Source organism: Lynx rufus, unplaced genomic scaffold (genome assembly GCF_022079265.1).
Source record: "Lynx rufus isolate CCGP_SWC_20201006 ecotype Redwood Valley unplaced genomic scaffold, mLynRuf1.p SCAF_2, whole genome shotgun sequence".
Classification (NCBI taxonomy): domain Eukaryota; kingdom Metazoa; phylum Chordata; class Mammalia; order Carnivora; family Felidae; genus Lynx; species Lynx rufus.
Genome location: NW_025814834.1, coordinates 58709573 through 58736025, shown reverse-complemented (window position 1 = coordinate 58736025; position 26453 = coordinate 58709573). Strand labels below are relative to the sequence as shown.

The window sequence follows — 26453 nt, the reverse complement described above, 5'->3', positions numbered from 1 at the left end:
AAATACCATCTTTAAGGTTTTAAAAACATAACTCATTGATGTTTTTCATAAGAACTTGATGCTGACCTCTTATAAATCTGATGCAATTATATCCAGGTCTTAATGACACCAATTTGAAAATCTTACAGTGACGTGACTGCTGCCTGCGGTCACCGGGCGAGCTCAGTTTTGCTTGCTCTCTCGGCAGAGAGGGGAGCACCGCATTTACCTCGCAAAACTGTTAATGGGCCAATGCATTCAAGACGCTCTGCACGGTATAGACCATGAGACAAACGTTGGTGACTCTCATCATCATAATGACTCGGTAAAGCCGCAACCTTGTTATGTCATGGCAGGAACGATAAAAAGAGAGGTAAGGAACGTTAGCTGAAAAGTCATGCCCGGAATCGTTCTTTCGTTAACTATGCAGACACTGCCAAAGTGCAAGGAGAACTCGAGGCCGGTGGTGACGCCGAGTCACTAAGGGAGTGCATCTCCACCTCCTATGCGCAACAGCAGGCTAGGTGCAGAAGGAAACTAAGTTTCTGCACGACTGTGCGTAAGGGAGCAGAACTAGAGATGGCATGGCCAGTGCCAACAGATGCGTGAACATGATCATCACTGAAGAATAACAGCTGCTTCCCTGAATACAGAAAGGCTGCCAGAGCAAAGAGTTTGATCTGTATTATCTGAGGAAATGACCGAACAACATTCTGCAATAGTTAGACAATGTCCAAATGACTGCACGACCCCAAACCCCAATTCCTCTTTATATCTGTTAGCCCCAGATAAGATTTCTGACTCAATCATAAGGCAAATCAATGGCAAAATGGCCACGGAAAAGACCTTCTTTCCCCTGAACGCTGTAATGTTTTATATAACCTCTAAAACTTAGAATTAGATCTATGATCTACTAGCTATGTGATTTCAAGTGAGTGACCTTTCCTGTGTGTCAGTTATGTAAAATAGGAATAATATTTATTATTAGCTCTATTATCCATTATTAAGTTCACGTAAGGCTCTCGTATTAGTAGATGTACTTTCTGACACGGAGTAGATTAGAAGTGTTTACCAGGACTATGTTGTCGTTGTCATTGTCATTATTTAGAAGAATGGAAGTTTTTGAGAGGCCCTTTCTACCTAGCGCCCCAGGGTTTGCTACACGGTATTGTCACGATCAGCTTAAGGTCAGAAGCTAAGTTGAATTCTGGGCCGGTTCTGTTTGTCACATGTGAATGCCAGGTCCTGAAAAGGACCTGGGTGACTGGAGTTATAGCTGCTTCCTCATCTATACTGTTCGAATACATTTCATTACATAAAAATGTCTCCAAAGAAGTACTGAATTTTTCTCTGCTTTTACCAAATTTGAGGAGTTTTCAGCCACTAATTTTTCCAGTATGTTTTCAGTCTCTCTTTACCCTCTTCTGGGACTTCAACAACACAAATGTTAAATCTTTTGCTATTTGGCTACAGGTCTCTGGGGTTCAGTTCACTTTTTTTTTTTTTAATTTTTTTTTCAACATTTTTTATTTATTTTTGGGACAGAGAGAGACAGAGCATGAACGGGGGAGGGGCAGAGAGAGAGGGAGACACAGAATCGGAAGCAGGCTCCAGGCTCCGAGCCATCAGCCCAGAGCCTGATGCGGGGCTCGAACTCACGGAGCGCGAGATCGTGACCTGGCTGAAGTCGGATGCTTAACCGACTGCGCCACCCAGGCGCCCCTCAGTTCACTTTTTAAAGTCTATTTTCTTTCTCTTGTTTGCGTTGGATAATTTCTATTGATCTATCTTCAGGTTCACCAATTCCTTCCTCTGTCTCTGGTATTGAGCCCATCTGGTGAGTTTACTGGTAATAAGGTTTTCAGTTCTAAAATTTCCATTTACAGTAGTTACTTTTTTATCTTTATGTTCTATTTCCTATTTATCACTTGTTTCAAGAGTGTTTATAATGGCTTGTTGGAGCATTATTATGATAGCTAATTTCCTTGTCTAATAATTCCAACATCTATGTCATCTCAATATTGGTACATCTGCTGTCTTTTCTCATCCGAGTTGTGATTTGCCTGGTTCTTGGTATAAAGTGTAATTTTGAACTGAATCCTGGATATTTCGAGTCCTCCAGGACTCTGGTTCCTTCCATTGTAGCTGATAGTTAACCTCTTTAGATTTAGAATGCAAGTCCTGGCTCATTTTTGTAGGTCAGGGTTCAAATATCAAACTAGTTTACAAAGCCTCTGTGATGCGACTGCAATGCTATTTTGCCTACCCTACTTGTACGTTACCCTAATGGCAGGACTTTACCCCACATTCTGGGGAGGGAGAGGGCAACCTCCTGGTTACTGCGGGGTGCAGACGGAAGCCAGGGTGTGCCCAGAAACCTGGTTGAGAAGGAATGCCGCAGGCATGGGAGACAAGAGCTCTGATCGTGGTCTCAGCTGCCTCATTACTGCAGGTCAGGATGAAGACAGGGCTCTACCCACAGGCTTGGGCTGACAGGGTGCTGCTCTTACTACAGGGTGGGGATGAAAGTCCAGGTCCTACTCATAGGCTGAGCCAGCAGGGGTACCTTCTCTTCCTGCAAGGTGGTGCTGAAACATAGGGCTCCACTCACAGACTACCAGGAGAGAGGTGTACCCCTGTTATTGTGGGGGCGGGGGTGAAAACAAGGTTCTGCCCATAGGCGACGGCTGCAGCAGCAGCACTGTGGCTTTTTCATGACGTTCACCTCGAGAAGGGCAGGAATGGCTAAAAGATGTCTGCCCTGGCTGGCCTACCCTTTTCCCAGGGCTTTGGCTAGGAAAAGCAGGCTTTACTTGGGATTATTTTGTGTCTGTGCTTGTTGGCATTTATGGGTTGTGAGCTTCTCTAGATACATGGGAGGTTAAAGAAAAACAAAGGCCACCAGGAAACTTGCTGCTGGGTTCCTTGAGTTGGCCTGCCTGCTTTTCTCCACTTCCAGAGTCTTCTGATAGTTGAAGTATATGTATTGTGTACAGGGTCTTTTGTTATTATTGCGAGGAATAAAACAAAACATATTTGTTCATCTTGTCCAGAAGCAAGTTCCGGAAGAGCTCCTACATAGTATTTTAAATGTATAAAAGTCAGCAAAGCTTCATAATTTAATATTAATGTTGATGTACCTCGTACTCTAAGTGTACAAAGAAGCGACAGATCCAGTTGGAAAGGGCTGTTGGTAACAACCTATCCCAATGTCTTTACTGGATAAAGGCAACAAAGGTCCAAGAGGCTAAATGACTTGTTCAGATTACTCAGCCAGAAAGTGGTAGAACTGAGATGCAACCTTGGCTTCCAGATTCCCAGCCCGTGCTGCTCCCACTGACTGATGGATGCCCCTTCCCACCAGCAGTATATCATGGGTTCTGAGAGACGGTTTCAGCACTGAAGATGAATTTGCTCTTTTCAATCTCTTATTCAATAATGTTTATTTTATCCATTGTTTGTTGTATATACTTTTTAAAAGACATTGTTGTATTTTACTGTTATATATGTAGATATATGTACATATATGGCAAGGACTTTTTAAGTATCAGTGTACTTTTATTTAAGTTTTTATTTAAATTCTAGTTACTTAACATACAAGGTGACATAGTTTCAGGTATACTGTATAGGGATTCAGAGCCTGGAGCCTGCTTCAGATTCTGTGTCTCCCTCTCTCTCTGCCCCATCCCCATTCGTGCTCTGTCTCTGTCTTAAAAATAAATAAAACATTAAAAAAAAATTTTTTTAAAGCAGAGATAAAACCTACCCACTATACTTTGTTTTTGTCATATTCTCTCCCTATGTATCACTCTACATGGAAAACCATTAGAAAGCAAAACAGTAAAATTCTGATGCAGCTATACACCATCAAAACATGAATGGAACTAGTGGTCTGATATTGACACCAACCTTTTTCCTTTGAATATCTGGAGCTTTCTACCGCTTTTAAACATCAGGTTCCTAAGATGATTTGTGACTCATTGGAAAGTGCATCAAGTGACGATTGAGCTCAGATTTAGGAATTCAGGAAGAGGGAAATGTTTTGTAAATTGATATTCTTTCTTCCATTTGAATAAGATTAAACTATGGGACAACATATTCTGCCCAATTTTAGAAATAAATTTCAAAGGCCACATTTTTGGCAGGATTGGTTATGAAGTCCGTCAGATGACCAAAGGACAGGGCAAAGTCATGCAAATAAAGCCTCTTTATACCCTTAAGTCGTGGTGCAATATACCAGCTCTGAGCTTGCTCTGAAAATCCCTGCTGCAGGCACTGGCAGTATGTCAGTATTTCAGTTTACCATTAAGACTTTATTTGGTTATCATACTTATTTATTAAAGTCATATAACTCCTATATAGTTCCATTTCTCCCAAGGAAGCTCTACACTATAAACAACAACAACAAAAGTCCATAAAAGATCGTTTCATTTGTCGCATCTCTTGGTTGAGTAGGTAATTTTTATGTTACAATTAAACCACATTTCCCCCTCCCAGTCCTTCCAGTTAATAAGCATACACTAAACCATATGAAAGAAAAAAAGAAAAGATTCAAATCACATTTTATTCTGTCCTTTATAAATGCTCTATAAATTACTTAGACTACTAACTTTAAGCTACTCTGAGATTTCAGATTTCCTGGGGCTTGATTTCTCCAAAAGATATAACATGATTTATATCGAGAAGGCACAAAAATCTATCTTTTGAAATAAATAGCTGATATTATTTATATTGATAGGATTAAGGGGAAATGTTAATGTGTGTTTTGAAAGGAAAGATAACTTCTCATTCTTTTCTACGAGTGTTTGTATATTATTTATTTTAAAAGTCTTTTTTTAAGTAATTTCTACACCCAACATGGGGCTCAAACTCACGACCCCAAGATCAGGAGTCATATGTCCTACTGACGGAGTGTTCATATTTTTAATAATTGCAAATAAAAGTTTTATTCTAAAACCTATCTCTTAGACGTCCCCCCTCCCTGACTCCCCATCTAGGAAAAGTGGGAATAGTCTGATTCTAATATGTATCAGAAATCATTATTTTTAAAATGTTTTTTATAATTAATTTTTAATTTACATCCAAGTTAGCGTATAGTGCAACAGTGATTTCAGGAGTAGATTCCTTAATGCCCCTTACCCATTTAGCCCATCCCCCTTCCCACAGCCCCATCAGCAACCTGTTCTCTATATTTAAGAGTCTCTTATGTTTTGTCCCCCTCCCTGTTTCTATATTATTTTTGCTTCCCTTCCCTTATGTTCATCTGTTTTGTATCTTAAATTTCTCATTTGAGTGAAGTCATATGATATTTGTCTTTCTCTGACTAACAGAAGTCATTATTTTCATAAGCAAAATTAAGGAATACTTTGCTCTTTGGGATATTGTGAAAATATCGCTACGTGAAACTTCTAGGCAAGTCTAATCAATTTCTCACTAGCTTGTAAGGACAGACAGAACTTTTTAGGTGCAGCCAATCATAGGAGTAATTAAAATAAATTACTTCCACTGCTTTTCTTCAACCTAAAAGCTAAGGGCTTATATACTTTAAGCAACGGATACACTTTATTACTAGAAAAGAGCAATTGCCGTTCTCTGTTGGGGGTGACAGCAATGCCTATGACACACTGGAAAAACAGAGTCTCTTGAATAAAGAACCAACACTAAGTTGACGTGTGATTTACAACAATTATTATCTGGCTTAATTCTTAGAATATTCTGGCAAGGCTAAAGTGAAAACAATTCAGGAATGCTGGTGGAATAATCATGATCTTTTTGGTGGGAGGGGTGTTTGGCAATCTCAGTGATTATGTAACAATAGATTATTTTAACCTGTAAAGCTTACATTTCATAAAGAAAGGAAAAATGGCTTAGGGAAACTATTGTCTGAATGACAATCCTTTGAACTTTGCTTTTATTATTTTTTTAAAAAAAAAATTTTTTTTTTCAACGTTTATTTATTTTTGGGACAGAGAGAGACAGAGCATGAACGGGGGAGGGGCAGAGAGAGAGGGAGACACAGAATTGGAAACAGGCTCCAGGCTCTGAGCCATCAGCCCAGAGCCCGACGCGGGGCTCGAACTCCCGGACCGCGAGATCGTGACCTGGCTGAAGTCGGACGCTTAACCGACTGCGCCACCCAGGCGCCCCTGAACTTTGCTTTTAAAAACTAGTGTGTTCATAAATATTTTAGTGAAAGGAGTACCACTCCCAAGCTGCAGTTCCATACTCCCCTGCAACATTACTTTACTCTCTATAAAGGATGTTGGAGGGAGGGAGACATTGTAGATGAAGAGGACGTTTAATGCCTGCCACTGAATCTTGGTGCCAGGTTTTAGAAAGACCATGTCCACCCTGACTGGCCCTTGCTTGTCCTCTTTGGCTGCAGCGTGCTTAGCAGTGAAGCCCAGAGCTTTCAGTTCTGAAGGGCCAACTTGCCTGTTATTAGCTGGATACAGTCCGATTCCTACACTAACTTTGCCAGCCTGGTGACCGGAACACCACCCAATGCTTTGCATGATGTTTCAAAAAAGCGTTGGGGGGGCGGTGCGGGATACAAAACTGATGCTTTCGGCAAACGCTCCCTTAAAAATTCCTGACAAGCTCTTCTGTCTTGGTGGATTTTGTGAAAAGAAACCAGGACAAAATGAGCTCTTGCAAGAATCGAAAGCAGATAAGTAAATCTCTTTTCAGACGGGCAGTTCGCCTGCCCTTTTTCTTTGGGAGTCATATCTTAAATGTTTAGTGGCTGGCGTATTTGTGTCCAATTGCTGCTGTAACAAATTAACTCAGTGGCTTACAACAGTAGGAGTTTACGTTACAGTTCTGGGGGGTCAGAAGTCTAAAATCAGTTTCACTAGGCTGATACCAAGGTTGTTAGCACGCCTGTACTCCTTCTGGAGGCTCCAGAGGAAAATGTTTTCTTTCCTTGCCTTTTCCAGCTTCTAGAGACTGTCTGCATTCCTTGGCTTGTGGCTGCCACCTTCTATCTACGAAGCGAGTGGCATAGCATCTTCTCTCTTTTCTGACCACTGCTCTGTCCCTTTTTCTGACTCTGCCTCCCTCTTATAAGGACCCTTATGGCTGTGACTAATCTAGGTCCACCCCAACGATCCAGGGTCATCTCCCCATCTCAAAACCCTTAACTTTAATCACAGTCCCTTTTGCCATTAAAAAATGACATAGTCACAGGTTCCAGGAATCAGGAAGGACTTCTTTAGGGAGCCATTATTTAACCTATGAGAGTTCATTCTCTTTCTCTTTAAATTCTTAATTCTTTGTATTCTGTTTTAAAGTGGATGGCTCGAAGATCTAGATGAGCCACTTTGGATCTAAGAATTGTCACAGAAAACAGAACTAATTCAAATGCTAACCTCCACATTTAAAAAAAAATGAGTTGTTCTTATACGTTAATATGGCTCAAATCACACAGAATATAATGCTTTTAAGGACAAGACGTAACATAAAAATGAAAAATCTCCTCAAGGCTTTTCTTTCAATTCCTGCCCTTTATGTACAAGATGTGGAGGGTACTAATGCGGGTAGGTAGGGGAGGGGACAAATGATTTTCTCTTTCCTTTTCCTTCATATTATTACTGTCATAAAGGTTCCAAAACATTTCTTTCAAACATGATTTAGGACTGTAGCGTATCATCAAAGATTATCTCCATATGTGTACCGATTTTCTGCTTATATAGCAAACTCAGAATTCTTATGTAGGTGGGCTTCACTATTTCAGAACATAAGTGATACACATCACTTCTCTAAGTAAAAGAAAAGCTTTTAAGTCAGGGACAGTCACAAAGTGTTTTATGAAACTGCTGCAAAGTCTCGGCTGGTCCATCTGGGTCATAAAGACAAAACATGCTATTACTGAGACCAACATTCCTTGAGCCGGGGATTTATGCTCTGGAAACTCCTCCATTTACCTTTGAAAACCCACAGTGTAGATGGTCTTAAGGACACTACTTTGTCAACACCTTAGGTGCTCCCCTCCAGTTCAGAGGCTTAGCCACAGCCTTCCTAATGATGGTTTTTCATCCTGACTCCATAACCACCAATTGGAAGGACGACAGGGTTGTCCTCATTCATTCTCTGGGCAGAGACTTGCAAACGGGGTTGTCATCCCTCTAGGATAATGGGAGTCAGACTGGATCTGAGCTGAGACTCTCCTTGATGGACACCTGTGCACAGTTCAAAGTCAACACATGGGGAATTCTTATACCCCTGCGTGGCAGGGAGGTCCTTGAACGGATCTGGCTAGTGATGTATGCCTGAAACCTGATCATGCCTTAGTAATGCCGACAGAATAGTAACTGACAGGAGAAGGGCTTGGAACATTAATGTGCAATGCATATTGTACCTTGCTATTAAAAATGCAATTTAGAAGAAAAATAAGACCCTAGAAATTTGTGCACATAATGGGGGCAACAAAAATATTCCATGAAACATCATGCCACAGGGGACTTCTGGGGAAGATGTCAGAGTAGGAGGATCCTAGTATACTTATTGTGATGAGCATTAAGTAATGTACAGAATTGCTGAATCACTGTATTGCACACCTGAAATTAATATAACACGTGTATGTTAATCATCCTGGAATTACAATTTTTAAAAATCATGCCACAAAAGAAATGTGGGTTGTTTTACAGTGATAAACTTGACAGAATTACTACGGTTACCATTTTGAAATACATTACTCTTAGTATACATTTTTAAGTGTTAAGCTTCATGCTAAAAGACATGTTAAGAATGTAGTTTTTAGTTTTACAATTTAAATGGCAGAAATGTCTTTTAAATGTTTAAGTCTGTGTCAGAATTTAAAGTAGTCTGAATAAATGGCCAATTCTTGGTATAGTTGTTCTATACAAATGAATTTCACATGATGTGAATAACTTACTTTCATAAAGCATCTCAATAAATTCCAGAGTTGGTTCTTCATGTGTCAATCTTCACAGTTTCTAAATTTATATCTAAAAATACTATGGTCATATTTTATGAAAAGGATTTCGCATATTCACAATTTCAAAATGTCACAAACAAAATATTACTGACTAAGTGGTTTTTCAGAATTTGGAAACCATCTTTGAAGATAAATTCACAGATTTTTAAAGCTTCAATTTGATTTTGCAAAAATGCAGTAAGGACAATCCAGCTTAACAAGTTATCCTTAAAATTCAGTTCCCAAGGCAACAATCATAGGTCCCTGTACACTGCTTAAAAAAAAATCATTTTATAAATTTAGTTACTGTATCATCAAAGGCAAGAGTTAAATATAACTGCCTTACTTTTATCTCCTTTTATCAGACCTTTTGAACAGGCCAACTTTTTTTTTTTTTTTAATGGACTAATACCGGATCCCTAGTCTGCTGTCCATTAAGCACAAGAAGGTTAAAGGCAGACAAACTTCCAATTTCCGAAGCGGCTGCCTGAGAATCTAGCCTACCGCATGTGTGTTAAAGGCAAACCAGGATCCAGCCCGCGTAACAGCAAATCTCCTTACAACTTATTCCTTCTAACTTTGTAACTTATGCAATAAAGCAAAAAGGGAAGAGCTCTTACCTGCACATTTCACTCCCTGAGCGATAAGACCCCACATGAAATTGGCACAGTATTCACACCAGTGTGGCCCTCTGAATGTATGGACCTGAAAAAGAGTAGTGTGTGACAAAGTGGCCAGAGGGGAAACATACGGACGAGGAGATTGTTTTCTGTCAAAGCACTCAAATACAAGCCATGGTTAGTACTGGAGAGGCACGTTACGGTTACATTTAGAAAACCCTTGAGTGGAACCTACAAACCGTTAAGATTTCTTTCAGAGCTTGATTTCCTCTTTGTTTAAGAAATGGTGACAAATCAGACCAATATTCTGTGATTTACTTTGGAAAACCATTTCTACTGCGGTTTTCCAAATGGTCCCCTTCAGCTGTAAGCAGCCTCATCTATGTGTTATACAAATCCTGGCGCTTTCCAAGTGCTAATGCATGAAGGAGGATAAGGAACAATGTAGAGTGTGTTTGGGTCCCATAAGGATTTTGTCAGATGACCCGCCTTCTGTTATCTGTGACCACAGTTAGGGCCACAGATGGTGAAGGTGATACTGAATCATCAAAAAGGGCCAATTTCTGTTCAAAATGATTTGATATTTACTGTGTTAGTTAAGGGAAAAAAACATATTTTAGAAATTGCAGAAGCTACAGTTAATCAGAAACCCTGAGTATAGCAATTAGGCACATGTCATTCCAGCCGCAAAAATGTTTTGCTGCATTTGATTCCTTTATCCTTAAGAAAGGAATCTCCAAAGAAAGGGTTTAAATGCTAAGATACCTCTAGACTTTTATGTATAAGAGAAGCCATTCTAGTTAACTCAGATGAAAAAGTACTGGTAGAAAAGAGAAACAAGGACTCCAAACCCCAGAATAAGAGAAAACAAATCTGGAATATTATCAATAACACTCAGATTTCTGAGCACATATTGGCTGAAAATGCTCCCAAGAAATAAAAAAGAGGGAGAGGGCACAAGCAAGTCACTGATCTGTATTTCAAAGTACACTGACTTGAGATCATGTCTTACATGTATGTGTTCCTCCTGCAGAAGACAGGAATGTAAGAGGGTGAAAATCACTAAGGGTGATGATTTGGCTCCAACATAAATACCTATTGCAAATAACAAAATTCACCACTAAGATTGTCATTTTTGCTACTGTTCTATTAATGTATCAAATAGGTCTTAGAAACCAGGTACATGATTTTTAAGATAATATATAGAACATTTCTTCAAATTTAAGATGCTTTTGAATACAAGACTTATAATGAACATAAGGCACATATATTCCATTTAGAAAAACCAAGCAAAGTAAATTATGACAAACCATTGATTAGAAGATAAATCCCAATTCCAGAGATGTTAAAATGGAAAAAAAAAAAAAGCATATATTAGAATTGGAGAGAAAAGGTATATCAGAATTCAGAATACTCTAATACTGGCCAAAATAGCCATAAAGCTGTCATGGAAACTTGGTTTTGGTTCCTTCCAAGTAGGTATGTGCCTGTGAGTCCGGTCACCGCCACATGAGCTTGAGCACAGAACATGTTGATTTTGAAAAGCAGGCCATAATCTCGCCTATGTCTTCTAAGGAAAAGCATCAGGAATGCAGACACGGTTGCTTCCGGATTGCTAATGATGCTCAGTGCCTGTAAACTGAAAGCATTTCCTAGGGTTTCTGAAGCAGAGCCCAAGATCAACATTCAGATAGTCTGTGAGGTCTTTGTGTTCGTCTGTGTTCCTCCGAGTGAATAAAACCGGATAAAGGATGCAATCTTGCTTTGCTTTGAGGGGAAGGAGCGAAACAGCACTGATTTGTATTTAAAAAGTTGCATAATCATGAAATAGCTACAGAATCACGATGCTGGTTTTGGGGAAAGTCTTTGGGATACCAACTGGCTTAAATGTTCCTGGATCTCGGATACTCCAGTATCACTTGACTTGGTGAGGTTAATAAACATGGACTAGAAGTGTAGAGGAAGTAAGTTCCAGTCCTGTACTGCCAGTTATCTCATGATACAGGATCTCGAAGTTACATTTGGGAGAGCAAAAACAGAGTAGATGGTGGGAAATAACTTAAAATCGGGCTCATGGCAAACAGCACGGAATAATGACAGGTTATGGCACAACCAATTCTCTTCCTCGCCGTCACAAAAGCAGCGGTGAAAGTGGCATCTGGAAAATCTTGGGACATTTCTTCACATTATATATTGAAGGATATATATTCTTCACGATATATACTGAAGGAAGGGTTCAAAGTGTCTGAGCAGGCTGGCTCTCTAACTAAAGGACCACACGTATATCTCAGAAAGCAATCTTTAGGAAATTATTATTTACACATTTCCTTCTTGGATGGTGTTTTACAAAGGCATCCTGAGCCGCGTGGGGCTGGTGTTGTTTTCTTTTTGTGTAAACCACTTGGAAGGTAGCTTTTACAGCTCTCCAGGTTCTAGAAAGAGCATGGAAGCACCAGAAACTAACTAAACTTCTATTTGTGTAACAGGGTTGAACTGGACTTCCTTCTGAATGTTTGTATCTAAAATTCATACATCTTAAATTCTGTTTTATGACCTCTAGGACTCCACGACAAGGGACTGTATCTGTAAAAATTGAAGTATTACATCCTTTTTGTCTTTTTCATTCCCCTTAGAGATCATCAAAACGGTCATTTTTATTCATTCATGAACATTTTTAAAGTGATGACATATACAAAGATAAAAAGGATATTGGCTCAAGGAATTCACCATAGGTTTCTCCCATTAAATACAGTGTGAAAATGCTCCAGAGAAAGTGCGAGGGAAGCTGGGGGAGGGGCACTGCTCAGGCTTAACCTGTTGGGTGACCTGTGGGGCAGGACTGGGGTGTGCGTGTTGGAGGGATTGCATTAGGAAAGGTATTCCGGGGGCACCTGGGTGGCTCAGTTGGTTAAATGTCTGACTTCGGCTCAGGTCATGATCTCATGGTTTGTGGGTTCAAGCCCCACGTCGGGCTCTGAGCTGACCACCTGGAGCTTGGAGCCTGCTTCAGATTCTATGTCTCCCTCTCTCTCTGTCCTCCCTCACTTGTGCTCTCTCAAAAATAGACATTAAAAAAAAAAAAAAGCTGTTCCAAGGAAATCAACACCACCCGGCTTGAACCAAACAATGGGATGTTTAGAGAATTAAAAGGAAGTTCAGCATGGGCACAGGTGGGGATGACTGCACGGCAGGGTTGAGAGAGGCACTCAGGGCCTTTTCCATGCCTACAGATTCATACTTTGCCCAGTGAGCCATGCAGGGCCTCTGAAGATCTCGAAGGTGAGTGACACAGTGAGATGGCAAGGCTGGCAGAAATCAGGTAGGAGGCTACATGTGGCAGTAGTCCAGGTGACAGATGGTGTGGGCTGGAACTCAGGCAGCGGTAAGAGAAAGGGGTGAAGGACTTATGTGGGAGGCAGAATCAACAGGCCTTGGTAACCAACTGAATCAGAGGCACAGGAGAGGGGAAGAGGGCATTAACAGAGGGAAACAAAAGCAGAACAGGTTTGGAGATGAGGGGGGAGGGCAATGGCAGATTGAAGACTTCTGCAAAAGAGGAGGTAGCTGACAGAGTAAAGTTCCCAAAGGTATCAAATGGACGTAGGATCCAGGGCAGAGGGATTAGCTTTGAATAAGAGGAAAATTATTTTTCCCATTCGCCAAGTTGGGAAAAGGGAAGGAGGGCAGTGGAGGGCTGTGCAGGAGTGATGGGGCCTGGAGGCCAGAAGGCTAAGGGAGTCTCTGCATTAGAACAGAAGTTTAGTTACTGAGCAAATGACGAGTTTGGTGGAAGGGGGGACAGGAACTGGAATTAGCCGGAAGTTCCGAGAAGCAAGTTCCTTTCCTGGATGACACTAAAGTCCCAGAGTAAATGTCAAGCACATGGAAGGAAAAGTGAGAAATACTTTTACAAGGGTGAATGTGCTCTACAGGTTTTGCTTTTACATGAAGTGTTACATAATCAGTGACGTTTAATTTACATCCTAATTTTTTACCAATCCTTAAGAAAAAGATACCTTAAAAAAACTAATTGCACAAGTTACGCAACTTAGAGCAGTATGACGAAGAGCTATTCCGTCCAGCACAATGGAAGCGGGCTGTTCCTGCAGACAAGGCCCTAGGGCTCTGACACCTGCAGATGACTGTGTTCAATAGATACGGTTGTGTTATGATTACCTGCCTTAAAATGACTGAATCAGAATGTATTCAAAATATAATCATTAAAAGGTCAAAGGTTGCACTTTGGGGATTTTTTTCTGCTTAGGAGGACACTAAGAAAGAAGTGGGACAGAATCTGGGAGAAGGGAGGGCTGGACCAGTTCTCAAGGGGTCCAGGGGCTCGGCCCGAAGGCCCACATTATACGAGATGGCAACTTTTGTCTGGAATGCCCTATAATATAGAAGATACCGCTTAGGGATCAGCAGCTGGTCGGCATTTGGGGCATCAGAATTATTGATGTCTTTACAGCAGAAACCACTAGCAGACGATCATTAAGTGACGTTTTCATAGGATTTTTATTCTAAATGGCTCCAGATTCTTATATTTCCGAATGAGAAATGAGTTTGAGTTTCTTCTCATTCTCCAAGGCTGTTGTGTCAGCTCTTTCTCCTCCTCCTTGCCCCCCTCATCCCTTTTCCTATTCGCTGATTCTTAGCTGCGAATGGGGTAACGTGATGAGAACTGTGCTAGCACTGGATGTAAATCAAGAACATATGTCATCTATATTCCTTTTGAAGGCCTTTTATTTTTTTTAAGCTTATTTCTTTTGAGAGAGAGCGCGCGCGCGCGAGAGAGAAAGAGGGAGACACCCAAGCCCCCATGTGGGGCTCAATCTCACAAACTGTGAGAACATGACCTGAGCTGAACTCAAGAGTCGGACGCTTGAGTGACTGAGTCGCCCAGGCACCCCTGAAGCCTTTTAAAAGAAAAACACAAACTTCTGGTTTCTTGTCTGTGTTTCTTGAAGGTTGATGGACAGTGGTATTGAGATGCATGAGGTATTAATAGCATCTTACTTTATTCTATGACATCCACTAATCTTTAGTTACTGTTTCTGCTGTTTACGCTGTGACCTTAATGACAAACACTGGCTTTATAAGGTGGGAAACTGACCAGACTATTTCTTTCTTAGAGTTATTTGAACAAATCACTTATTATTTTCCAAAAAGAAAAAAAAAAAAAAAGGATTCCTTTGGGGAGAGTGTTTTGGTAAAATAATCCAAGAGAGCAGTCAGCATCGGTGTGTAACATGATCAGGGAGGTCAAGGATGGTCCGGAGAAAAGCAACCTTGTAAATTGGCCACAGGTTTTTTTCTAGGCCACTCCAAACCTTGGGTACATCTTGACAAATGAAAGTGACACAGTACATGGCACGAATCATATCTTCATGGACAAAGGGCACTGCAACTAGTTTTAAGGTCCTTTTCTCTTCTGCAACTGGAAGAAAATGCAACACTATGGCCATGACATTTGAGATTGCTTTTCACCTGTGGACAACTCCCTTCATGTTAACACCACTGACATCATTTAGAAACAGAGATGAAGGACCGAGTTAATTAGTGGATCCCAAAAGTCTGTCACAGAGAAGGCATGATCAGGACCAGGCTGAGAAGGGCAGACAGGAAGGGAGGGAGGTGGGTTACTGAGGGGCCCACGTGGCATAGGCTAAGGGTCGCGTGCCTCCTGGACACGGGCCTAGGTAAAAACTGAAGTTCTTCTCAATTGGGCCTGCTGTTATACTGCCCACACCCCGGCTTCTGTAAGAAACCCAGCGCATGTTCTCCTCAGGTTTCCGACATTTGCATCCAATTTGAATGTCAGTAATAGAGAGGCAAAGAAATCTATGCTATGGGAAGAGACAGAAAATTTCAGCCTATCTTCATCACCCCTTCCAAGTCATAACACTCCCTCTAGAAATAAGCCTGAATGCAAACAGTCACCGAGTATGCCTGCAAAGCTTGCTGCAAATGTAAACTATGTTGGAGGCGATAAAAACATTTGGGGAAATGAAATTTTGCTTTGGGGGAAGGGGACTGACATTTGGGGAGGCTCTGGTGAGTCAGCTGTGCAGCCTGTACTGGGTGATGAAGGGAGAGAACAGATGATCAAAATCAAAACAAAAAGCAATGTAGGTAGATAGGCAGCTGAGCAGGAAAGGCTTTTTCTCCACCCCCCACCCCCATTTTTATCTTTCGGGCAACCAGAACATAGTCTTTGAAGTAACCACTTTTAGCCACACCAAGATGCCTTAATTTTGATCCAAATATTTGAAACTTAGAATTTTGGTCCTCATTTTGCCACTTCAGTTAAAGTATTGTGATTTACACCATTAAGTCATGAGCAGAGCGTGTGTGGCATTGGCCATGAGCATTAGCAACAAATCTATAAAACTGTGTAGGGGCTCCCTGCAAAACAAAACAAAACGGAACAAAAAACAGTGGGGGTGGGTACTCAAAACAGGAGTATCTTTAGTATCAAGGCAACACCTTCTTATCACCTCGTTAAATCTAGTCAGAACCAGTGGCCTCAAATTCTTTTGGAAAAGTCTGGAGCAGTAAGGTTTGGGCACCCACTGGCCACGGCAGGCAGATGCGCGGAGGCGCTGGACGACCTGTGAAGGGGCGCACATGCTAACGGCTTCTGTAACTCGCTGACTGAGCGGCACACGCATAATCTCACAAGACTTAACACAGTCCGAAGCATCATTTTGGAGCAGATGACCCATGACAGAACATCAGTGACCTAATGTTTCAAGAGTGAAAAGACACTGTTCAAAATTGAGGGAGATACAAAGTCTGCTAGACCTACATTGGCCAGACCATGAGTCAGTGATGTCCCCTTGAACATGAGAAATAAGAGTAGGAAAAACAGTACTATACCGTCAGACTACAGTAATCTAGTCTTACTTTACTAGTAGGGCAATATGATAATGCGATAATAATGGGTTCCTCATCATACAAAATATTATACAATAAAAATGGTTTTTATTGATTGGTGTCTAAAATGGCACCTTAAGTGTACAGAACAAGAACAAATTCTTATCAATTCCACTCATATAATCCATTTCCCCCCAATTCTACGCAGGCCTTCTTTCGAGGGTTTAGATTTCCTTATGGCTTCCTTAATGATCCACCAGTCCTCACCCCACCTCCCAAATCAACACTATCTCGGTGAGGGAGAAATATCTCTAAAACCATAGCTGAGTTAATTGTGGTGTAGACAAGTGAACTTACTTAGAATCACACACAACCATATTAATGCTCGAACATACACACAGTTTCTTGTGTCCGTGTTCTGTTCTCAGCTGCCAGAGAGGCTACTTAACACAGAGCCAACAATTTGAAACCTAGGAATCAGGCAGTAGAAATTATCAAAGCTGTCAAGGCATTCCATTTATTTATTTACTTTTAGTTACAAGGTACTTTACAAGTTACAAGGTTTACTTTAGGTTACAAGGTACAGAGTATGTAATAAATAACATAAAGATAAATACAACCAGTAATTTTAAAACACTTTGTTTCAAAATATGAGTGTTTAAAATATCAGAAAACCCATGATTTTAACGTAGACTTTTTTTTTTAAGTTTTAGAAGCCAATCTCTTTCTAATTTCTTTTTTTCCCTCTTTCCATAGGAGCTTTAATGAGAACTCTACCTCTAAACTGAATCATGGTTAAAGTTTAAAACTGTCAAATGTCATAACCTAAAACGCTTCACTTTCGAAGCTGAGTTTCATTCCTTGGATGAATAAGTTTGCATTCAAATATCAGTAGTAAAAAATCAACACCGTGAATCAATACTTCAAAACATCAGTCTCCTAAAGTTATATGATGAAGGTTTGATAGGAAAATAAATACATTGGTTGTGCAATAAAAATCACTTACAATCCAGAGCCGAGTGACAGATAATCTCTACACACACATTTTAGATAGGTAAACTGAACACCAAGAGACAAACTAGCCTCAGCCCAATCCACATTATCTTATGACCCACAATTCCTTGAAGCCAAGACTGTCCCACATATAACCAGGTTTCAACTTCTCCTTGGCTTAGTTGTTAAGAATGTCATCGGAAGTTTACTGTTAACATACATTATATTATGAACGGAGGTATTCCTATCATCTATCAGGAAAAAGGTTAGAATAAAATGCACAAGAAATTATTAAACTGTAGTTAAAACCTTTTTTAAAACTCTAGTGAAAAAGAGTCAAATGTTCTTCATTGTTTTTCTTCTATTTCATGGGTTACTGCTCTTTAATATTTCTTTCCTTCTATTACTTGGTTTAATTGGGTCTTTTTCTAGTTTTAGGCAAAAGCTTATTTATTCATTGATTTAAGGCCTTTCTTTCCTAAAATAAGCATTTAGTGGTACAGATTTCACTGTAAGCACTATTTTAGCTATATTCCACAAATTTTGATTTGCTGTATTTTTCTAACGTCTCTTCTGATTTTTTTAATTCATGAGTTATTTAGCAATAAGCTGTTTAATTTCTAAACATGTGGGAAATTTTTCAGGTATCTGTTAGTTTGAATTTAATTCTGTTGTGGCAAAAGGATATACTTTGTATGATTTCAATCCATTTACATTTGCTGACACCTGTTTTATGGGCCAGAATATTGTCTATCTTGGTGAATCTTTCACGTTCACTTGAATAGTATATGCATTCTGTTGCTGAGTAGATAGAATATGTCTGTAAATATCAATTAGGCCAAACTGATACTGTTGTTCAAGCCTTCTATCTCATTAATTTTCTATTCTATAGTCTCATTAAGAAAGAAGTTTCTACCATTGAGAAATCCACAATCTACAATTGCGGATTTGTCTATCTCACTTTTTAGTTGTTGCTTTATGTATTTTGAACTTCTGTTATTAGGTGAATATAAATTTTAAATTATGTCTTCTTGATGAATTTTACCCTCTCTACTCCCAATATTCCTTGTTCTGAAAACAACTATATTTATTTAATATAAATATAGCCACTCTAATTTTCCTTGAATTACTGTCTACACGGTATCTCTTTTTCTTTTGACCCTTCTGGGTCTTTATACTTAAAGTGGATTTCTGTGGATAGCATACAGTTGGATTTTGCCTTTTTATCCAATCTGACAACCTCTGCCTTTTAGTGGAGTGTTTGGGCTATTTCCATTTAAGGGAACTATCAATATGATCTGGTTTAAAATCTGCCATCTTGCTTGTGCTTTCTATATATTCCATTTGTTCTTTTGTTCCTTTTTCTCTCTTCTTCCATACTTTTGAATAAATTGCATATTTTTATGAATCCCTTTTATCTCCACTATTAGCTTATAATGATTTTATTTTTTAGAGTTTGCTCTAAGGTCTATAATACATCTTTAACTTCTCAGTCTACCTTCAAACAATATTAAACCACTTCATGTATAGCGTAAGAATCTTACAACATTAATTCCACTTTCCTCACCCTATATGTATGTTATGCTATTGTCGTCATTTATTTGTATAAACTACGTAATATTAATATATATATATATATATATATATTTGTTTTAGTCAATTATCTTAAAGACACTGAAAGGAAAAAAAACCATCTTGTACATTTACCCACATGTTTAGCACTTCTGGCATTCTTTTGTATTGATCTAATTTTCCACCTGGTATTATTTTCCTTTTGTCCTGAAGAACTTTTTTTTTTTTTTAAATTTTTAATGTTTGTTTATTTTTGAGATAGAGACAGAGCATGAACAGGGGAGGGTCAGAGAGAGAGGGAGACACAGAATCTGAAATAGGCTCCAGGCTCCGAGCTGTCAGCACAGAGCCCGACGCGGGGCTCGAACTCACAGACCGTGAGATCATGACCTGAGCTGAAGTCGGAAGCTCAACCGACTGAGCCACCCAGGCGCCCCTGAAAAACTTCCTTTAATATTACTGCAGTATAGGTTTCCTGGTGATGAATTTACTCAGCTTTTCTTTGTTTAAAAAACAAATATTTTTATTTTGGCTTCATTTTTAAAAGGTATTTTGTGTTGGATATAGAGATCTGTATTTTTTTTTTAGTTGTTGAGGACATTGAAGATGTCACTCTATTGTTTTGCATAGTTTCTGATGAGAACTCTGTTGTCACCATTTTGTCATCTATATGTAAAATGTATTTTCCTCCCCATCTCCCCTCCTGCCTTTTATAAAACTTTGTAAAATATGTAAGAGTACCAGTGACAAAGGAAAATAATTTGTTTCTTCTGTTGACATATTTCCTTACATTAAAATGACCTTTGGGGCGCCTGGGTGGCGCAGTCGGTTAAGCGTCTGACTTCAGCCAGGTCACGATCTCGCGGTCTGTGAGTTCGAGCCCCGCGTCAGGCTCTGGGCTGATGGCTCAGAGCCTGGAGCCTGTTTCCGATTCTGTGTCTCCCTCTCTCTCTGCCCCTCCCCCGTTCATGCTCTGTCTCTCTCTGTCCCAAAAATAAATAAACGTTGAAAAAAAAAAAATTAAAAAAAAAAAAAAAATAAAATGACCTTTAAAGATGTTAATAAACAGCAGTGTAAAAATCATTTCTCTTCTTTTTTAAAAAAATGTACACTGGATTTCTGTGTATGAGTGTGCACATGTAAGATCCTATAAAGCCATAAAATTATAAACACATTATGAAGCTGGAATGTGAAAATACAATTCAAGAGAAACTGAATACATGTTTAATTTCTAAACCCCAGAGACTTCCTTCCCCTACACATTTTGATATCATATGGGAGGGATGAACAGGCTGAGGTAGAGTGTCACTTTAGGAATAAAACTTTTCTTTCCCATAACCTGTGTTTTCTCCTCTCTGCTGCTCTGTTCTCTTTAGCATTGGTTTTCAGCAATTTGATTATGATGCGTCATGGTGTTTTATTCATATATTTTTTTCTATTTGTAGTTCACTTGTAGTAGTTGGGTTTTCATCAAAATTACTATATCTTCAAAATTATTATATCTTCAAATAATTGTACTGTCCCCTGGGCCCTCACCACTGTTCCTTCTGATTCCAATTACACTTTGAAGTTAGAAGGCTTGATATTGTCACTGATGCTATGTTAATTTTTTTTTTTTTTCTTTCTTTCTGGGAGCACCTAGGTGGCTCAGTGGTTAAGCGTCCAACTTCTGCTCAGGTCACAGTCTTGTGGTTCATGAGTTCGAGCCCTGCATGGGACTTTGCACTGACAGTGCAGAGTCTGCTTGGGATTCTCTCTCTCTTTCTCTCTCTCTGCCCCTCCCCCACTTACACACACACACACACACACACACACACACACACACTCTCTCTCTCTCTCTCTCTCTCTTTCTCTCACTCACTCTCTCTCTCTCAAAATAAATAAAGTTAAAAAGAAAGTATTCTTCCTGGGGCACCTAAGTGGCTCAGTCGGTTAAGCATCCGACTTTGACTCAGGTCATGATCTCACAATTCATGGGTTCAAGCCCCATATTGGGCTCTGTGCTGACAGCTCAGAACCTGGAGGCTGCTTCAGATTCTGTGACTCCCTCTCTCTCTGCCCCTCCCCAGCTCGCACTCTTTTTTTCTCAAAAATAAATAAACATTAAAAAATTGTTTAAGAAAGTATTCTTCCTTATATAAAAATATTCTTTCTGCCCTTCATTGTGGGTATTTTCTTTTGGTTCACTATTTTTTTCTTCTTTGATGCCTAATATGCATTAATACCATCCAATGTGTTTTTCATTTCAGACATTACATATACATACATATATATATATATGTGTGTGTGTGTGTGTGCGCGTGTATATATGTATGTATAAATGTGTGTGTGTGTGTATGTATATATATATATATGTATTTTTTTTTAAAGTAATTTCTACACCCAATGTGGGGCTTGAACTCACAACCCCGAGATCAAGAGTACCATGCTTCATGGACTGAACCAGCCAGGTGCTCCCATTTCAGATACATTTTTAATCTCTAGCTTCAATTTCTTTCCTCACTGCTACCTCTAGTCTATTGCTAACTCAATCATGCTACTAAGATGATAATGCTTTGAGGACTTTTAAACAATGTCTCATGCATTATCATGTTTTTCTACTCCTACTGCAGGACAAAACTCTTCTCAGCCCTGAGTGCATTTCAGAAATTGTTCAGCCTATTGATTTCTGGTTTTGTTTTTAAATATTCTCCTCCTTTCACACATATGTAGATAAGTACTTGCGCTAAGAGTTGAGAAGATCCCAATGCAGATCCCTAGAGCCCTTATGTATAAGCTCTATAACTCCAGGTACAGTGCCCCCCAAATTTCAGCTGCTTTTTTGCCTCACCAAACTCCAATCTCTGTGTCTTCCACTTAGCTAGGCCACTGGGCTCTCTTTAGATTCTCTCCCCAGGTGTTTGGCCAAGAAACTGCCTCCAAACAATAAATGAAAACAACCTTACGACCCCTCTTGCTGAGTTCCTTTTTTCAGTATCACAGTACTGCACTACCTGTTCAATATCTGACTGTTGTCTTAAATGTTTTTTTCTGGTTTGTTAGTTGTTTAAGATGGGAAGGCAAATCTAATTTCTCCATGGTGGCCAAAAGTGGAAGTTCAGATTATATACTTATTTCTAAAACTGATCTTTCATGTGAGCTTGAACCTGGGACTTCTCTGGGCTTCAGTTTCTGCATGTGCAAAATTAACTTTATCAGTAATTCTCAATGTCCCTCATAGAAGCTCAACTTCTTCAGGATTCTTTTGTCATCATGCTCTAAGAATAGGCCTCTCCCAGCAATGTGTTACACGGACACTGTGGTATTCAGTAAGTTGTGTACTAGGATTGTGGAATTAGTGACCTCATTCTGTAATTTAATGTTGATGTTGGCATTTCTTATTTTTTTAGCTACACAGAATAAATGTCTTCTCTTTGGATACCAGTTCTCAACCCATATGAATAGTATGGAACTGACCCCAGTTCCAGGACAGAGTATGTGACCTGGATCTAAGCCAATCAACACATTCTATTCTCCTGCCCAGAGTTACTGGTTCAGAGATAAGCATATAAGATAATTGGGCCAATGTCTGCCAGGCCCGGACTTTTTTGTTCAGTCTCATTGTGAGCTGACTAGAGTCTGAGAATATTTAGAGCTGGAGCTTCCGCAGGCCATCGTGTCACAAGTGGGAGATTGCAAATGAATACAGAGCTGGGAGGCAGGGTTCTGGTGCCATTTTAAGCCCCTAAGTCAAAGGATACCAACCACCACCAGACTTTTCCTACTATAAAGGAAATAAAGCCAATTAATCCCCTTTCATTGGGCCTTAACAAGCATAAGAGTTGGGCTTTCTGACATTTGCCACAGAAAGTCTCCAACTGTTCCATCAAATGGTAAATATCAATCATGGGTTCCAAATAGGTTTTTAAAAAGATACTAATTGTGGAGTAATGAGCTATACTGGCAACCATCAAAACAAAATCTCATGCTTCCTAGAGATGGACCTTTTTTTTTTTAGGAACAAGGGCACTATGCAAGCATGTCAGGCAGAGTCATAAGCAGTGGTCTGGGTGTGGCACATATAAGGGCTGGGGCTCTAAACAGAGGGAGTTCTATAAGAGAAAGGAGTGAACTTAACATTTTAGGCCTGATTTGGGCAAATCCATTTGCACAGCTAGCCGAAACAGGTCATTTCTAATACAACAGACTGTAGGATATCACCTAATATGACAAGAATCCCTGGACACCCATGACCTTAAAATAAATACATTTTTTGGTGTTAATTTTTATGTCTGCATAACACTTAAAAAATTCACCAACTCTGTTTTTCATCCCTTTATGTTCATCCCCCAACATAAAAATATTTTTTAAATGAGCACTTGATGATGTTTCAGTGTAATACCACTGGGCTATTTTTCCTTTCCTTTCTAGCTTTCCTATTTTGCACCCAGAAGAATCTTAAGATAATTTGAGAAGAGGGGTTAAGAAGCCTAAAAAAAACCAAAACAAAACACTACCAGCATGATGTTTGTTGGAAAAATAATTTGTAGTGGTTTCTCAGATACCAGTAGTACTAATAAAATATTTATGAAAGAAAAATCAATATTTTCATGTATTCACTTAAAATAATCTTTCCTAGACTTCTCTTCCACTTATGCATGTATCTCTTCTCTCTGTCCTTTGGTCCCTTTGATGAAGGCAATGATATTTTTGTGTTATGTACTAATTACATAAGAATACTGAATGCTGCCTAATCATGACAGTAAGTGTGCTGAGTACAGATAGTTACTGAGTAAGATGTTATGACCTGTGCATATTCTTCAGACATCTGCTTTGACCATCTTATTAAAGCCATGGTAGCCTTCACTCCCAGGGAAGACTTTCCTCTGAGGAACGTTGACATAGGGGGTCACAAAGAAGATGAAGTACGACTGTATAATTTGCTAATTAAACAAGGTTTAAAAATTAGAGACATAAAATATTACATCTGTGTCCTACTGGATTATAAAATAAACAGAATAGGGGCGCCGGGGTGGCTCAGTCGGTTGGGTGTCCGACTTTGGCTCAGGTCATGATCTCGTGGTTTAAGAGTTTGAGCCCCGTGTCGGGCTCCGTGCTGACAGCCTGGAGCCTGCTTTGGATTCTGTGTCTCCCTCTCTCTCTGCCCCTACCCAACTCACGCTCTGTCTCTCTCTTTCAGATATAAATAAACATTAAAAAATTTAAAAATAAAATAAGCAAAATACAAGTAAGACTCAATCCTCAATTAAATCGAAGGGGAGAAGGGAAGTATGATACAAGTTACTGCAAAAAGTTGCCTTTAACATACCAATGTGACTCAGACGTGGGAAAAACTGATCCTTGAAAGTAAGATTATTATGTGGACACAAAAAGCATTAAGAACAGAATTTTGGCAGAGGTGACGTCATCATTATCGTCATTATTATTATTGTGTGTTCTTCCTATGGGTTTATATCCTTTTGTTATTGCAATGAGAGTCACATGCTGGGCTGATTCTCTGCTTTGAGATAAATTTTAGAGATGCCAATTTTTTTTTAATTGAAAAATAACTGACATACAGTGTTCTTTAGTTTTAGGTATACAACCTAGTGATCCAGTATGTATATATATTACAAAATGGCCACCACAATATGTCTAGGTGCCATCTGCCACTATATAAAATTGTGACGATATTACTTTCTAGATTTCTTATGCTGCACCCTTCGTTTCCTTGTCTTATTTATTTTATAACTGGAAAGCCATACCTCTTAACTACCTTTATTTTGTTCATCTCCTCACCCCTCTACCCTGTAGCAGTCATCAGTTTATTCTCTGTATCTGTGAGTTTCAGTTCTGTTTGTTCATTTGTTTTGACTTATTTTTTTGATGTCTGATCTTATGTGTTACTTTTAGAAAATCTCATTTTTGATGGGTCTCAGACTTAGAGGAAGAAGCTCTGAGGACAGCCCCCATCTCTGGGAAACCTGTTCCTGGCATTTTTCTTTCTGGTTTCCTTCATTCTCTTGACCAAAGGTTTAGCATATTCTGCAGCCCCTTCCTTATTTTTTTTTAGCGTGCTGTTTCTTTAGACTTCAGAGCAATATGTTGACTTTTGCATTGGAGGACACATGGAGTAACAAAGCGCCGAATCTTGGGTGCTTTGGTCCTAGGTTTCTTATCTTCTTTGTTTAGCGGATTTCTCACAACATACTGGCGGACATCATCTTTTTTAGGGAGACTGACAAGTCTGTCGATTCTGCTAGCTCTTTTGGGCCCCAGGCGATGAGGCACAGTAGTATCCGTGAATCCAGGAATATCTTTCTCTCTCTCTCTCTCTTTTTTTTTTTTTTTAACAATGATCAAGTTGAAAACACTGAGGTTGGCATCCACAAGGCAACCCCCAACAGATCGGCACCTTCTTTCCCCAGTCCTCCTTGGTTTGTAGCAGGCACGTCCCTTACCCAGCAACAGGCAGACATGGCCATGGATCAAGACACCCTGCTTCATGGGGAAGCCTTCTCATTGCCACCACTGATCTGGACCATGTAACCCTTCCATTGTTCACTCAGAGCATCAGAAGCAACTTCCGTGGCTGTTTGCTTCTCATAAAATGTTTGAAGTTTGCGTTCATCGTCTACTTCAATGAGTTTCTGGCAGCCCGTAACTGGGAAAGAGCTGTTCAGCTTCACCCTAAAACAGGCTACTGCTGCTGAAGTGCCATGAAAAAGAGCTATTTTGATTTGAGCTTCCACATATAACGAAATCGTATAGTATATGTTTCTCTGCCTTGACAGACTTCCTTTCTGTGACTGATGTAGCATAATAATTAATTCATTAATTAACCTCTAGATCTATCCATGTTGTTGCCAATGGCAAGATTTCATTTTTTTATGGCTAATGTTTTATTTTACACACACACACACACACACACACACACACACACACACTCCACCCCACATCTTCTTTAGCCATTCGTCTACTGATAACACATAACACATTTAGGCTGCCTCTATATCTTTGCTATTGTAGATAATGCTGCAATGAACTTAGGGGGGAATATGTCTTTCTGAATTCGTGTTTTAATTTTCTTTGGATAAACACCTAGAAGCACAGATACTTTATCGGAAGGTAGTTCCGTTTTTAATCTTTTGAGGAAACCCCTTACTTTTTCCCCGAAGTGGTCGCAACAATTTACATTGCCACCAACAGTGCATGAGGGTTCGTTTTTCTCCACGTGCTCACCAACACTTGTTATTTTTTCTTACTGATTCTAGCCATTCTGACAGGTGTGAGGTGATACCTCATCTCACTGTGGTTCTGATTTGCATAGAGATAGCAAATGTCTAAAACATTAAATCAGTAGGATGGACAAAACACTGGAAATAGTACAATGTTAGATGTAGTTTGTTGGAGGATCTCACATTAGGATATTAGGACTATGAATCAGAACTGGTTTTGGGAGGCAGCCAGGCTCTCTCTTAAGATGTTTAAAAGTG

General features: G+C 39.6%; 1 protein-coding gene and 1 long non-coding RNA gene across 3 annotated transcripts in view; one reads left to right on the top strand and one right to left on the bottom strand.

Annotated features, from left to right (window-relative positions):
- CHN1 (chimerin 1) overlaps window positions 1-26453 on the bottom strand; it is a 140730-nt gene that overhangs the window by 14829 nt on the left and 99448 nt on the right. For both annotated transcript variants that reach the window (XM_047084698.1, XM_047084699.1), the window contains one exon: window positions 9538-9622. In XM_047084698.1, the coding sequence (XP_046940654.1) occupies window positions 9538-9622 (85 nt within the window). The remainder of the gene's footprint in view (window positions 1-9537; window positions 9623-26453) is intronic.
- Window positions 1-26453, top strand: part of LOC124515684 (uncharacterized) — a 49890-nt gene that overhangs the window by 15414 nt on the left and 8023 nt on the right. The gene's annotated exons all lie outside the window — the stretch shown is intronic.